The following is a 15,579-nucleotide window of genomic DNA, read 5'->3' as shown; positions in this document are numbered from 1 at the left end:
GCAGGTGCTGGGCCTTGGCAATAAAGGGAATGATGGTATGGAAGTGAATTATTCAAAAGAACAAAAGGTGAGCTCCCCCAATCACTATACTCATTGTGGTCGTGCTCGGTATTCAAAGGGCATTAGTTTCGGTTTAGTATGCCCGGTAACGACCTGCTGCACTCTTCCACCATGTTACGACCTTCACAAAGTACCTGCCAACCCAGTATTGTCATAGAACTCTTCCAAGTGCTGCAAACGGAGGCAGCACACCTTGACAGGAAGGAACTCGAACTCACATCACAAATCAAGGATCTCTCGGAGGCTTTGGTCTCCGTCCGTAGTACGCTGTCTATAATACGTACTCGGGCAAGCGAATGTGTGAAGCGCATTTCTCCAGCCTCCCGCCTTCCCGATGAAACTTTACTTGCAATTTTCGAGGAAGCGGTTTTGAGCCAGGACGTGCAGTCACGGACAAAGGTTGAGAGCGCGATATCGCGCGTATCGCTTCGCTGGCGAAGGATAGCTCTGCATACCCCTCGGCTGTGGACGCGGGTCTGTGTGACCCCTGACGCGGACGAACGTGACATGCAAGCTACATCTTCTGCGTTCCGCTGCGCTTCCTCTTGATGTGGAAGTCTGGGGATGGTGGGATTATCGAGATTCTTTCACAAGGCCTCATCACTTCGAACACACCCTAGCCGCAGTCCTCCCGTCCGCGTCTCGCTGGCGTCGTATAACAGTTGGCGCGTCCTGCGACGCCCTTCTTGCGAGTCTTTCCTTTATTCTGCGTACCGTCGGGTCTTTCGACGCACTTCAGCAAGTTACCTTCACAGCCCAGCAGCCTGGGCAGATGTGTCCTGCGACTCTCCTTATGGGCAGATCAGCACCCAACCTTCGGTCCATTGATGTCGAAAACATAGTTCTCACAGCACGCTCCCCCTGTTTACGCCATCACGATTATTGCTTCATTGGCTTAACGCATCTTACTCTTCGGCTCCGTGAAGGAGATGCGAGAGCTCTAAAGACGATGACGGAACTTCAAGGCTTCCGTGCATTGCTTTTGCGAATGCCGAGCTTAGTCTCCCTTTCGCTTTACGGAGAACTTGTTTGTGTCAAATCAACCACAAATCTGGAGGACGATGACAACATCACGTTGCCTCGTTTACAGACTTTAATTTTCCATCCTAATAACGTCCGGCCCCGCTACCTGCGGAACCTCATCGCAATGATCATGGCACCAGATCTGCGGCACTTTGAGCTTGTCTACCCAGACAGCTTTATTGAAGGCCAGGACATCTCCGATCTACTTCTCAAAAAGGGATGTGAAGAACCCACACCTAAATTCCCTCTCGTCGAACGTCTCGTGCTAAACAATGCTGCCAGCATCACTGCATCTGCTGCGTTCATCCAGGCCTTTCCCGGAGTAGAACAATTGACCATTTCGGGAGCCGACGTCGGGATCTTCAATCAGCCAAGCTGGGGAGTGACAGGAGGAAGCTGGAGAAAGATGAGAAGACTGACGTTACGACCTTTCCAACGGGATCGTCTGACCCTTGTGGTCGATTGGCTAGATGCCATAACTAGCAATGATGATGGCGAAGTTCAAGCGCCGTTGGTTGAAGGGCCAATATCTGATTGTCCCACTATTTTGCACCTCTATGAGGCGCTCAAGCGGTACACTCAAGTTGAACTCCTCGACGTGGACTCAAACTAGCTCTCTGAATAGCTTTCCATGAGTGCATAACCTATTTACAATGCATTGCTTGTCAAGTGCATGTGATGTACAAAGTATCGTATTTCGTTATCTAATACTCGATTTTGTGGTCAGGAGATATGTGACGACCCGAAGCAAACCTTGAAATCATGGCGTGATATGAATCAAGCGCTATACGGTGCCGAATATCATGCCTTCTTTTCAGCGCTTTCCGGGAGTTTGGAAGAAAATATCACAGCAAACACACTCATAGTCACCAGGACGGCATGGACGGCATACCCGCCCATGAGATTATGCTGAACAGAATATGCAAACATCGAGGTGGACATGGCAGGGCCAACGGCTCGAACGATAGATCCTGTCATCTGCGCAAGACCATTGGTGGCTCCCAACGATCGCTTGTTTGGAGCTGCTGCGGTAATAAACATCAGGTTACAGCCTATAAATCAGATGAGCCACAGTGGAGGAATCACGGGAAAGTGGTGCACCGAACGACATATCCATGAAAACACCCAGGATCAGCGAACATGTAAGGAGAACCCAGACAAGCCAGTTGACTCCATATTGGCGTGCAACGATGTTGGTGATGGGGAAGAGAGCGAAGATAGGAATAAAACACGCTTCGCAAGCCTGAAAAACGGTCTTGGGACCGAATTTGTTTACCAGCGGGGCAAAAATCATTGTCTGAAGGACACCGTTGACAATGCCGAAAGCCCCCATCCAAAAGCCAATTGTAACGGGATCAAATCCGAGGCCACCTAGTTCGATCGGCGTGGAATAAAAGAGGGGCTGAAGTGCATTGATGACAATTTCTAGAATGGAGATGCAGCCATAGTTGGCGATAGGGATCAGTACGGATGGCACGAAGAGCGAACGGATAGACACGGGTGAGTCCTCGACGGCATTCTTGATAATATCAGGGGCTTCGCAATTAAGAGGAGACACAGATTTCTCTCGCGTCTGTTGTCTGGGAAGAGTCTAGAAAATTGTCAGCCAAGGATACTGCCGAAGCACGGGTTCTGCGTACTTCTTTTAAGAAGAAAAGAATCATCAGGGAACTTGTGGCCGCAAAAGTTGCAGCGACGGCGCTAGGCAGAAAGTACGGGAACTGCGACCAGAATGCGCCAGAGAATAGACTAGGAAAATGATGTTGAGGGTGTTCTAGAGTTCCACCGATCATAGGACTTTCAAAAAGTATACGTCAACCTCTGTACGAAATACGAGGAGGGGACATACCCAATGGTAGCACCCAAGGACCACGCAATAGGCATCAGGGCGAAGCCTTGCGCCATGTTGGTGGAGTCAGTGAGTTCACCTAACATGCTCTTTATGACTCCAATGTTGCCATTCAAAGCACCAGTAATGCAACGACTGCACTCATTCAGAGAGCAAAATTGATTGCCAAAGTGTTTCCTCACCTGAGAATCAGCCCCAGCAATGTCTTGGATAACCCAAAACAAAGCATCGATAGGGAGATTCCGAAGAGTCCTGTCAAGATAACAGGTTTACGTCCAATACGATCTGACGTACGGCTCCATTGGAAGATGGTCAGCGCTTGAGTGGCAAAAAAGAGAGACTCCTATCATGAGTTTGATAAAGATTGACGTTACACGCGGCGATGCTCCGGCAGGCGCAACTTACGATAAGCCCCGCATAATATCCTGTATGTTCAAAGGAACGGCATGAGATGCTTGTTTCGTGCACAAAGTGATTACTCGCCGACTTTCCGCTCATCGCCGCCAGTGATGTCCAACTCACTAACAAGCTACACGGGACATTTCAAAAAGGGTGTTTTGACGTGGCAATGGATACCAACCTGATTGATGTAGGGATAGATAGATTGAGACGCAATTGGCTCGATCAGCAGTGCCAGCAATAAAATTGAGATCTGAAGCTTTGGCAAGGGAGTGGGCTTCTGCTGGCCTTGCTGTCCTGGGTCGAGAAGAGGAGTATGTTCATTAACATCGATGACAGAATCTGAAGGTGCTGCAGAAGAAGACATCCTCAACGAGTCACGGCACTTCAAAGGAAGTGGGCAACGGCTACAGTTATATATTCGCCAGCTACTCGAGCGGCCAGAAGGTTGCATTATGATTGGGATGTCGACCTGTATCGGCTGGGAGATCTGCGTAATCAATAAGGTATTTCCATTCACAAATCCAGGAAAGCTTGCCCATGGAGTAATACTTGGCAAATTTGCAACTCCATCGCATGCTTAAGTTTGTTCATACAATCTGCATTCAACGTTAACGCTACACACTCAAACCCCTGTCGGACCTGGATTGAATCTGCAAATAGAAGGACAGGAAGGGAACTCACGGGCATCATCTGGTCGTGAGGAGACATGGTCAGCCATTGAGTCAATTGAATGATAAGAAGAGCATCACTAAGGGGTGCCCGAATGAATTGAACTGTGGCGGGCCTTTTCGGCAGTGATGACATGAAGACCGTCGTGATAGTACATCACATGTAAAGCAATGGGTATGACATAAGGCTCACCATCATGAAATTCCGAGGTACACACTCAGGGGATGCGCATGACAGGGATGTCAGCCCTGAAACCAAGTTGCATCAGAACGACATCATTTAAGGCGAGAATAGACTAGACTGAGAACGTAAAAACAGCCAGGAATGTACCTCAAGTAACCCGGTAGGGCGTCAGACGGTAACTCCTTGTTAACATCCCTGAAACACGATATAAAGAGTAGTACTTACATGAGAATCGAATCCTGCTTCATGGGGATACGCTCCTGGTCCTGAAGAGAAATGATGAGGACTGGCCAAGAAGAATCGACATAGAAGAGGGATCAATGTATTCAAGATCGACAGATACCTGCAAAGCATTTGGCCATAGAAGGGCCCAGATACTCTAGTTTGAATGAATGGTTCATCGTGTAAAAACATAGACCAACGAATGGCGTAACGGGTAACCCAACTCACCCTGACTCCGGACAAACCCCTTGATGTAAGTGGCTTATCACGATAAACGGGTTCTGTGAGATTTGTGGAGTAATAGGTACAGATGGAAGAGAACAGCTGGGTAACTATGACAAAAAGCAGTGCCATGAGACGCTCGCCATGAAGTGGAAAATTCATTGTTGAATGACCTAGTTAAATTATAGTCACTAACCTTGATCATCCTAACAAGAACCAGAAATGACTACGACAAAGTTGACGAATGAACATGACAATGTTCCTCCTATAAATTGCCGTCGATTCTGGAATTTCAAGTGATTGGTTTAAGGCAAGCTGATGCGCATTATAGGTTCTCGTCTTCAGAAAGTTTCGATCCAGAACTTTCTGGAACACCCGTCCCATCCGACCGGTTTGACTCAGCATCCTCTGGTGTCGACGGAGGACTACGCATATCGAGCGCCCAATCGTTGAAGTACCTCACCTGCGCCAAGGTGATGTCTCCGCATCTGTTCGATCGCTCGATCAGCCACAGCCGATTCCATAAAAAGAGACAGGCTTACTCGTCGGAAGACTTCGGGCATCTAAGGGTGGCACTTCCCCTGCAAGAATGCCACTCACTATATGGCGCAGGTAGCCAAATTTTCCGCCTTGCTTTCTATATACAGGACGCCAGAAGACCTACTGGTTGTCAGCGCAAAAGAAGTTATCAGAGTATGCACCTGTGCTGGCACGCCATATAGCGCTGCTCCATATTCAACAGTCGCGTTCAAGTTCCAGAATATGGACAAACAACTGTGGACTGAGTCGAACATAAAACGCGACCATCTTTGACGGAAGTGAAAAATTCAATCTATCTGCCGTTAGTCTCCCCTATGATAGACAAACCACTTAATAAGTTAAGACGGATGTCAACTTTCATCCCCGACTAAGTAGTGGCTACTAGTTTCTCGTCTTGAGACGGCAATTCCCGACCGCGTTTGACCAACCAGTGGCAATCACTGAGTCCCGGCGGATCTGTTGGCATTAATTTCCTACCACTACGTTGTTCCTTCCAATAACTTGAACATAAGTATTATATTTCTTCGCATGTTTTTAAACAAATATTGAGTACTATCTACAGCATTAGTATGGACGCTTGGCATGACCGATCTCAGAAAACCAATTGGATAGTGCGCAGCCAAAGCCTGCACATGTACTAGGTGCAGGTGAGCATCGATTTGAACGGGTGTTATGTGGAAGCCGTACTATTAACTCACTTCCGAACGCTGTGGAGCTGGTACATCAAACGTATCAAGAATAGAATGGCCTATTCGCTCTATTTTCGGACTTGGATCCAGATGAGATACTTAATAGTTGATGCAGCGAGTCCCGAAATGCTCACGCATGTTCGCATCCTTCTCGGACAGCCTCCTGATACTTTCTGATTGCGATTTGAGCCAGCGAAGCGGATAATTTGGTGAAGCTCAGCAATTAATGCGGGTCGTGGGGACAAGTTAAACATAGTGTTGGAGAGGCAATATCACCACCACAGTCCTCGCACGAACTCCTGGGTACTTCAGCGCCAGCTGCATCTCTCGCCACAGAGGCACATCCCAGTATCGCGCGTCCATTTGCGCCATCTGTCTCTTCCGATACCTCCAAGAGCGATATAGCCAGATGCACAAATTGTTTCCGTCTTCGCCGATCCCTCAACCAAAGCAGCTTGTTGGAAAATAATATGTAACCAGCAATTCTGACGGCAGAGTCGGACGCAAAATTTCCTGACTTTTCCTTTCGACAATCGTTTTCGGTCCTTCCACGAGGAGCTTGCCATCCCTCGCACTGATGGACCAGTACTGGTATGTGCTACGATAATAGCTGGAGCAGATGGCAATAATCCGTATGGCTCTATACTCTCTCTTGCTGCATCTAAAATCAAATTTGCGCGCTGTCAAAACTTCAACGACTTTCATGGAAGGTCATAGTGCGGTGGGAGTGAAAGGCGTGGACACGAGTGCTATCAGTTTCATACAGCATTCGAAACTGAGATATGGTTATACGGTGCCGCACATCATGCCTTCTTTTCTGAGAGTTTGGTGGCTAATCTCATAGCAAAGACACTCATGACCACCAGAACAGATAGACGGCGTAACCGCCCATCAGGTTATGCTGGACAGAGTATGTAAACATCGAGGTGGACATAGCAGGGCCGACGTAGATTGAGACGCAATTGGCTCGACCAGCAGTGCCAGCAACAAAATTAAGATCTGAACCTTTGGCAAGGGCGTGGACTTCTTCTGGTCTTGCTGTCCGGCGTCGAGAAGAGCAGTATGTTGATTGTCATCGATGCCAGAATCTGAAGGTACTGCAGAAGACGACATCCTGAACGAGTGACAGGCAACATTAAAGCAACTGGTCGACGGCTCCATTTATATATACGTCGGCGGCCATGACAAAGTGAGCCACGATGACGATGCCGACCTGTCTTTCGGCTCCCAGTCGTTAGTTGACCTGCTACCGTTCCAAAATACCGGTAGACTTCCATAAATAGATAACTACTTCTTTGTCGTCTCACTGTCAGTATTTCACGGATCGTGAAAACTATGACCGTCTGATTAGTGTAGCTGAGTGCAGCTCTCAGTGGTGTATATTCGGCAGGGCTTATTCCACAAACCGCAGTGACTTTCATATTGTGTGGGAGGTGCGTATACCTATGTCGTTCAGACGTTACTGAATCTTGCCAGTGAGACTTGACCCGTGCATTGAGAATGAGGAATTCGTTGCTTTTCAGGACATTCGTCCATCGAAATAATACCCAGCATCGGTGAGCTTCACGAAATTATCCGCTTCGCTGGCTCATGTCACAACCAGAAAGTATCAGAAAGCTATCCGAGAAGGATGCGAACAGGCGTGACATTTCTGCACCTGTCGCCGATCAGCAAAATTTCTCATCTGGATCCGAGTATCTTGATAAATTATAGAAGGAACGTTGACCGTCATCTTCATTCGTCCATCCTAGGGGAGACTGACGGCAATAGACGTTGTGAAATTTTCACTTCCGTCGACCTCAAAAATAAATGGTTTAACACCATTCAATACGCTCCGAGGGCCGAGGCGGCGTAGTCATTCAGGGTTCTGGTAGAATGATCTAGGTTAGTGTTCATCCACTAAGTACTTTCATATCAATAGACCAAATTTCATTTTGTTTCCCCTTAGCGCTTCTGTTTACTTGTAAAACTTGAAAAATAAAAGGGTTCCCACTGAGTGATTACGATACCCTGGTCGGGTGAAATACCCAATGACAAGGGATTGCACAGCCGAATCTGTCGAGGCGCTCATTTGACGAGGCGCTGACTGACTGAGGTGTCAGACGCCGCGATGAGCGTCAAACGAGCAGCAGAATGCCGCCACGCACTCCCTTGCCATTTTATTCCGACCGAACAACATCGTAATAGGTGGGAGCTTCTTCGTTGAGCTCCACAAGTAAACACATGTGGTAAGTCTATCGATATGAATTTTATAGCTGTTGGCAATTTCTTTAGGTTTGCGCCCAGCCGAAGTCGCTGTTTTGTCTTCGTTTTGACCGGTGCACAGTCCACGACATCCAACATGATGTGATACAAGAGGGAGTGGCCCTTTCGCCGAACTCTGAACTGACCTCGATCGAAACCATTGGAAGTGATCGGCTGTTATCATATGAGTATGGAAAGCATAACATAAATACGGCTCACACACCTTGATGGGATGGGTGAGTGAATTACTCGTCCCAACGCATGGCAGACGGGACCCAATAGGCTAATTGCCCGTAGTGTTCGTCTTGAGAATCGAGCCAGCGGAGGAGTCTGTCTCTAAGAAGCATATTCTCCAGAGCAGCTCGAGCACAGTCTCTTGCAATCCATCCTCGACGGTTCTCCAAGATTACTTCAAGCCTTCGACAATTCATCCTCCTACTTGTGCTTCTGCAAGAATCACAGCCTGATCTGCATCAAGTCCCTTGATCACACTTCTCACCATGTTCTTTTCACCATCAACGTCAAGGACCTCGTATCCAGCGCCGAGCAGTTGTAGGCTTCTTGTGATATGTTTCTCCGTAATGACACCACTCTCAACGCCACGTAGCTTGCCTACCATACGTACAAACTCCCCCATTTCTATCACGCCTCCGTTCTTTTCTCGTGCTCACACAAACGTCCACTATCTGAACCCCTGTTCATACTGTCAATCACCCATTCCAACCATATCTGCCCACCAGCCGCCCTTCCTTGGTCCAGCGAGCGGATCCACACCGATTGACGAGCACATTTACTGAAATGCATGACGAAACGCTGGATCGCCATGAATGGAACCTTTGTGCGTCGTTGCGAAGTGCAAATGGGCAGTTCGGAATTCTTGTGCTAGTTGCGATTGCAAATTATCGACCAGCTGGGCTTTCGACAACTCTGAAGATAGTTCTGCAAAACACTGTGATAGCTGTTCTCTATTAAAGGTAGCAAGACTGACGCCGTGATGCATGCTAATGCATGTTGGTCGCTCAATTGAACAGTACTTAGACAACACTGCCAGTCACGGGAATCACATGATAACAGAGCAACTTCTTAACACTGAGTTCCAGGTTCCTACCTCCGAGTCCGCCAAATGCTTCAGTGCTTGCGCTATAGGGCTGCTTCTTAACTAGTAGCAGCTTTAGACTCAGATTGCTTTGTTGATACACTCTGCGAAATTTCCATGTCACTAATAGCTAATTGTCCTACACTATTTTGCACCTCTCCTCTCTGGATAGCTTTCCGAGGGATCAGCACATAAGCTGTATAAATGAACACCTTTTTAAAAAAAATACAGTTGTTGTCCTGTTTGAGAGACATACTCTATGTAATAATATGTATGACAATTCAATCTAGATCCAGTCTATGGAACTCCCGATATCCCTAACGCGTCTCTGAGTGCAAAGAACGCCTTGCTTTTCGTGTGCATAGATGGAACAAAGTATCGTACTTCGTGATCTTGTGTAGTGTATAACAACCCAAAGCAAACCTGGAAATCACGGAGTGGCGTGAATCAATCACTATATCAATATGGTGCCGCAAATCATGCCTCCTTTTGAATGCTTCCCGGGAGTGTGCCAGCAAACCTCACAGCAAAGACACTCATAGTCACAAGGACGGCATAGACGGCGTAACCACCCATGATGTTATGCTGAACAGAGTAGGCGAACATCGAGGTGGACATGGCAGGGCCAACAGCTCGAACGATGGATGCTGTCATTGACGCAAGACCATTCGTAGCTCCCAAGGATCGCCTGTTGGGAGCGGCTGCGGTAATGAACATCTGGCTACAAGCTACAAATTAGATTAGCTACAGCAGAGGAATCGCAGAGAAACCAGCGCACTGAACGTCATATGCATGAAAACACCTAGTATCAGCGAACACGTGAGGGAAAACCAGACAAGCCAGTTGATTCCATACTGGCGTGCAATGATGTTGGTGATGGGGAAGAGAGCAAAGATAGGAATAAAACATGCTTCGCAAGAGCGAAAAACGGCCCTGAGACCGAATTTGTTTACCAGTGGTGGAAAAATGATTGTGAGCAAGGCAGCGTCGACAATGCCGCAAGTTCCCATCCAAAACCCGATAGCAACAGGATCGAATCCGAGGCCACCAAGTTCGATTGGCGTGGAATAAAAGAGAGGCTGAAGTGCATATATGACCATGTCTAGAATGGCGATGCACCCATAGTTGGCGATAGGGATCAGTACGGATGGCACAAAGAGCGAACGCATAGACATAGGTGAGTCCTTGACGACATTTACGGGAACGTTGGGGGCTTCGACGTTGAGAGTAGACGTGGATTTCTCTTGCGACTGTTGTCTGGGCAGTGTCTGAAAATTCATCAGTCAAGGATCTTGCGGGAGCACGGGTTCTGCGTACCTCTTTTAAGAAGAAGAGGATTGTCAGGAAACTTGCCACTGCAAATGCTGCAGCAACAGCGCTAGGAAGGAAGTATGGGAACTGCGACCAGAATGCGCCACGGAATAGATTAGGAAAATGATATTGAGGGTGTTCTAGAGTTCCACCAATCATAGGACTCAAAAAGTATATGTTAGCCCCCATACGGAAGAAGAAGAAAGGGTAGGTACCCCATAGTAGCACCTAAGGACCACGTAATAGGTATCAGGGCAAAGCCTTGCGCCATGTTGGTAGAATCAGTGAGTTCACCCATCATACTCTTTATGACTCCACTGCCACCATTCAAGGCTCCAGTAATGCAACGACTGTACTAATTCAGCAGGCAAAATTCATTGCCAAAGTTTTTCCTCACCTGAGAATCAGCCGCAACAGTGTCTTGGATAATCCAAAACACAACATTGATAGGGAGAGCCCGAAGATCCCTATCAAGAGAACAGGTTTACGGCCAACACGATCCGAAGCACGGCTCCAATGCAAGGTGGTCAGCGCCTGAGTGGCAAAGAAAAGAGACTCCTATCATGTTTGATAAAGATTAGAGTAGAGTTACGCGTGGAGATGCCACGACAGACGCAACTTACGATCAGCCCCGCATAATATCCTGTATTTCAAAGGAACGGCATCAGATGCTTGTTTCGCGCACAAAGGTGATTACTTGCCGACTTTCCGCTCATCACCGCCAGTGATGTCCAACTCACTGACAAGCTATATGGAACGTTGAAACAAGGATGATTTTGATTTGGTAAAGGATACAAACCTGATTGATGTAAGGATAGATAGATTGAGATGCAATTGGCTCAACCAGCAGTGCCAGCAATAAAATTGATATCTGAAGCTTTGGCAAGGGAGTGGGCTCCTTCGGGCCTTGCTGTCCTGGGTCGAGAAGAGGAGTATGCTCGTTGACACCGACGCCAGAATTTGAAGGTGTTGCAGAAGAAGACATTCTCAACGAAGGCAAAGTTCAGGGAACCGGTTGACGTTTCCAGTTACATAAGTATATATATACGCCGGCTAGTCGAGATCCATGGCAAGGTTAAGTTGTTTACCAGTTTTTCGGCCCCAAGTCGTTAGCTGACCAGCTACCGCGTAGGTTCCCTACCCGAAGAAGAACATCATTTGATCTGGGTTCCCGGCTCATCACGAACATATGAGCTGGCATTGGCGGCAACTCGGCGACCACCCACACTAAGGACATGCTTGACAACGAAATACTGACATTCATATCGATAGACAAGTCGATAGAGTTCATTTTATTGGCCAGTACTGACTCATTACTGTTTGACGGCTGCTGGAATGTGACGGCAGCTTGCCGACATGGTAAGAGTTGTCAGGATCCGAGACCGGAGAACGGAGGCAATAGGCCGTTCCGTTCTCAAGCGTACGTTAAATGCACTTCTAAAGACTTAAAGTACCGTCGACATGCGTGCAAGCGCCATAGAGTCTGACCATCGCCTTAGCTCCCGCCGCAGTCACCCGTCTCCTAGGATAAGGGTCTGTCAGCAGGGCCAGAGGGCGACTAGTAAAGCGGACCCCTACCGCTTGTACTTTTCGTTATCTTTTAGGGATACTACTACTAAGCCTATGTATACGGCGGGAGTGGATGGTCTGTGCCACTACTGCAACCGGTCCCCTTTAGGGCCGGCCAGCTGGCAATCAGTACCCGGTGACCCACTGTAAGGGTAGTTTACGGGTGGGTTGGGGCTAGGACGGAAGGTTCGTAGCTAAGATTCGTCGATCGAGGGCCTTTATCCCTCGGGACGAGATCACGAGGCCCCACCATCGGAATTCGGTTGGTCCCGTTTCGAGAACAGTGAATATTCGGTCGTTCCCATGCGAGTGTGCGACGAGGCTAGGATAGCTAGGCAATTGTGACTTGGTCAACCTACCAGCCAATCAAATACTGACCGGGAATAACCACAGCAAATTATGAAAGGAATGTTAACCGGCCAGTTGAACGTCTGGTGCTAAACTTGAATGTCGCCGCGGCTGCCATTTCGGGCGCCGACGTCGGGATCTTCAATCAGCCAACCTGGGAAGTCACAGGAAGAAGTTGAAGAAATGACGTTACGACGAATTCCCAACAGGATGATGACCCGATTCAATTGACTAGATGATCTAGTAGATGGGCCATGACTAGCAATATTAACGTCGAAGTTCAAGCGCCGTGGTCCAACATCAGTGTTTGGACCTGTCGAAAAACTATCGTTGAACGATCCCTGGTATAGTCTCGGATTTCTAGTCCTCTCCACCATTGAGAGCGCTCGCTTAAGCTAGGGAAAGCTTCAAATTGTCAACGTAAAGAAAGGCCTCTCACCGATGAAGGGTCCATAACTGATCGTCCCACAGTACTATCTTGCACTTCTAGTAAGAACTTAAACATTGCACTGAAGTCGAACTGCTTAACGTGGACTCAAATCAGCGCTCTCAATAGCTTCGGACCGCGGATCAGTGCATGAGCTATCTAAGTACAGACAAGAACGCATTGCTTTTGGGGTACATGTGATGGAATAAAGTGTCGTAAGTAAGTTGCTTCGTTATCTAAAACTCGATTTTGTGGTCAGGAGACCAAAGCAAACCTTGAAATCATAGCGTGACATGAATTAAGTACTATACGGTGCCGAAGATCATGCCTTCTTTTCAGCGTTTCCCGGGAGTTTGGCAGCAAACCTCACAGCAAACAAACTCACGGTCACGAGGACGGCATAGACGGCGTAACCGCCCATGAGTTTATGCTGAACAGAATATGCAAACATTGAGGTGGACATGGCAGGGCCAACAGCTCGAACCATAGATGCTGTCATTTGCGCAAGACCATTCGTGGCTCCCAAGGATCGCTTGTTTGGAGCTGCGGCGGTAATGAACATCAGTATACAACCTAAAACCAAATTAGCTACAATTAACAAAGAACCGCAGAAACCAGCGCACCGAACGTCATATCCATGAAAATACCCAGTATCAGCGAACACGTGAGGGAAAACCAGACAAGCCAGTTGATTCCATACTGGCGTGCAATGATGTTGGTGATGGGGAAGAGAGCAAAGATAGGAATAAAACACGCTTCGCAAAACTGAAAAACGACCTTGGGACCGAATTTGTTTACCAGCGGTGCAAAAATCATTGTCTGCAAGACACCGTTGGCAATGCCGTAAGCCCCCATCCAAAGACCGATAGTAACAGGATCAAATCCAAGGCCACCCAGTTCGATTGGGGTGGAATAAAAGAGAGGCTGAAGTGCATACATGGCGATTTCTAGAGTAGCGATGCAGCCATAGTTGGCGATAGGGATCAGTATGGATGGCACGAAGAGCGAACGGATGGTCACAGGTGAGTCCTCAACAGCATTATCGGAAACGTTGGGGGCTTCGACGTTGAGAACAGACGTGGATTTCTCTTGCGGTTGTTGTCTAGGCAGTGTCTGAAAATTCATTAATCAAGGGTCTTGCGGGAGCGCGGGTTGTGCGTACTTCTTTTAAGAAGAAGAGGATCGTTAGGAAACTTGTCACTGCAAATGCCGCAGCAACAGCACTAGGCAGGAAATATGGGAACCGCGACCAAAATGCGCCGCTGAATAGATTAGGAAAATGATGTTGTGGATGTTCTAGAGTTCCACCGATCATAGGACTGTTTATATTCAAAAGTATATGTCAACCTAACCTCTACGCCAGATGAGGCAAGGGCACTTACCCAATAGTAGCACCCAAGGACCACCCAATAGGCATCAGGGCGAAGCCTTGTGCCATGTTGGTGGAGTCAGTGAGTTCACCCATCATGCTCTTCATGACTCCAATGTTGCCATTCAAGGCGCCAGTGACGCAACGACTGTACTCATTCAGAAGGCGTAATTGATGACCAAAATTGTTCCTCACCTGAGAATGAGCCCCAACAATGTTTTGGACAACCCAAAACAAAGCATTGACAGGGAGAGCCCGAATATTCCTATCAAGAGAACAGGTTTACGTCCAATACGATCCGATGTACGGCTCCATTGGAAGATGGTCAGTGCCTGAGTGGCAAAAAAGAGGGACTCCTATCATCAGTTTGATATAGATTAGATTTACACGCGGAGATGCTACGACACGTAACTTACGATCAGCCCCGCGTAATATCCTATATGAGCAAAGGAATAGCATCAGATGTTTGCTTCGCGCAAAAAGCTGATTACTCGCCGACTTTCCGCTCATCGCCGCCAGTGATGTCCAACTCACTGACAAGCTATATGGAACATTCAAAAGAGCGTGATTTTGACGTGGCAAAGAACACTGACCTGGTTGATGTAGGGATAGATAGATTGAGACGCAATTGGCTCGACCAGCAGTGCCAGCAACAAAATCGAGATCTGAAGCTTTGGCAAGGGAGTGGGCTTCTTCTGGCCTTGCTGTCCTGGGTCGAGAAGAGGAGTACGCTCATTGACATCGATGCCAGAATCCGAAGGTGCTGGAGAAGACATCTTCAACGACTGACAGGTAAAAAAACTGGTCGACGACTCCAGTTATATATACGTCGGCTACTCGAGCGGCCAGAAGGTGTCATTCTGATTAAAACGTCAACATGTCCATCAGCTGGGAGATCTGCATATCAATAAGGCGTTTCCAATCACAAACCCAGAAGCTTGCCCGTGGAGTGAGATCCGAGAAATTTAGAACTCCATCCCGTACTCGGTATTCAAGTTTACTCAAACAATTTGCATTACACGTTGGCACCAAGTTCAAATCCTGTCACCAGACCTGGAAATGTTTTGATTTCAGATTACAAATCAAAAACGGTAGCAAGGCCAACAAAAGTCAGAAAAAGTGTATAATCAATGCCGCAGCTAAGCAACAGCTTCTAGTTGATAATTATGATGTGATTCTCATCCGCATGATACTAGTGAGAAATAGAAGGACAGGAAGGGAGCTTACGTCGGCGGCCTGGCCAGCGGCTGGTAATAAGATATAGTCAGCCATTGAGTCGATAGATCATTAGATAATGATAAGAATATCAGGAGGGGGTGCCCGAATAAATTGAGCTGTGGCGGGCCCTTTCGGCAG

The 15,579-nt window shown here is 47.7% G+C and overlaps 5 protein-coding genes across 5 annotated transcripts; 1 reads left to right on the top strand and 4 right to left on the bottom strand.

The window, feature by feature from the left end:
• Positions 1-171: 171 nt before the first annotated feature.
• EDB91DRAFT_1289164 (uncharacterized protein) lies at positions 172-1,912 on the top strand (the record flags this gene model as incomplete). Its single annotated transcript, XM_041324824.1, has 2 exons — positions 172-534; positions 575-1,912. The coding sequence occupies 2 exons, from the start codon at positions 172-174 to the stop codon at positions 1,694-1,696; spliced, it is 1,485 nt and encodes a 494-aa protein (XP_041176394.1). The 3' UTR covers positions 1,697-1,912.
• On the bottom strand, positions 1,780-3,707 carry EDB91DRAFT_1138776 (MFS transporter). Its single transcript, XM_041318903.1, is given in 10 exon segments — positions 1,780-1,814; positions 1,826-2,140; positions 2,167-2,168; positions 2,183-2,674; positions 2,724-2,880; positions 2,933-3,067; positions 3,115-3,275; positions 3,338-3,357; positions 3,416-3,455; positions 3,504-3,707. 9 exon segments carry the CDS (start codon positions 3,696-3,698, stop codon positions 1,885-1,887), a joined length of 1,458 nt encoding a protein of 485 aa, XP_041176393.1. The 5' UTR covers positions 3,699-3,707; the 3' UTR covers positions 1,780-1,814; positions 1,826-1,884.
• A 5,605-nt stretch (positions 3,708-9,312) lies between these two features.
• On the bottom strand, positions 9,313-11,332 carry EDB91DRAFT_1138750 (major facilitator superfamily domain-containing protein). The gene is made up of 5 exons (XM_041318902.1): positions 10,908-11,332; positions 10,726-10,860; positions 10,517-10,673; positions 9,978-10,467; positions 9,313-9,927 (listed from the first exon to the last, which is right to left on the bottom strand). The coding sequence occupies exons 1-5, from the start codon at positions 10,952-10,954 to the stop codon at positions 9,677-9,679; spliced, it is 1,080 nt and encodes a 359-aa protein (XP_041176392.1). The 5' UTR covers positions 10,955-11,332; the 3' UTR covers positions 9,313-9,676.
• Positions 10,834-11,620, bottom strand: EDB91DRAFT_459416 (uncharacterized protein). Its single transcript, XM_041327336.1, has 5 exons — positions 11,310-11,620; positions 11,212-11,257; positions 11,130-11,153; positions 10,908-11,021; positions 10,834-10,860 (listed from the first exon to the last, which is right to left on the bottom strand). Exons 1-4 carry the CDS (start codon positions 11,493-11,495, stop codon positions 10,981-10,983), a joined length of 297 nt encoding a protein of 98 aa, XP_041176391.1. The 5' UTR covers positions 11,496-11,620; the 3' UTR covers positions 10,834-10,860; positions 10,908-10,980.
• A 1,370-nt stretch (positions 11,621-12,990) lies between these two features.
• EDB91DRAFT_459436 (major facilitator superfamily domain-containing protein) lies at positions 12,991-15,184 on the bottom strand. Its single transcript, XM_041327337.1, has 9 exons — positions 15,154-15,184; positions 14,817-15,083; positions 14,719-14,764; positions 14,640-14,659; positions 14,419-14,576; positions 14,237-14,371; positions 14,017-14,173; positions 13,478-13,967; positions 12,991-13,427 (listed from the first exon to the last, which is right to left on the bottom strand). Exons 2-9 carry the CDS (start codon positions 14,997-14,999, stop codon positions 13,177-13,179), a joined length of 1,440 nt encoding a protein of 479 aa, XP_041176390.1. The 5' UTR covers positions 15,000-15,083; positions 15,154-15,184; the 3' UTR covers positions 12,991-13,176.
• Positions 15,185-15,579: the final 395 nt, after the last annotated feature.

The sequence above is a fragment of the Suillus paluster genome (genome assembly GCF_016628075.1).
Source record: "Suillus paluster strain FC165 chromosome Unknown EDB91scaffold_32, whole genome shotgun sequence".
Taxonomy (NCBI): domain Eukaryota; kingdom Fungi; phylum Basidiomycota; class Agaricomycetes; order Boletales; family Suillaceae; genus Suillus; species Suillus paluster.
Note: the sequence above shows the minus strand (reverse complement) of the source record. Positions and strands in the feature narration are given on the sequence as shown.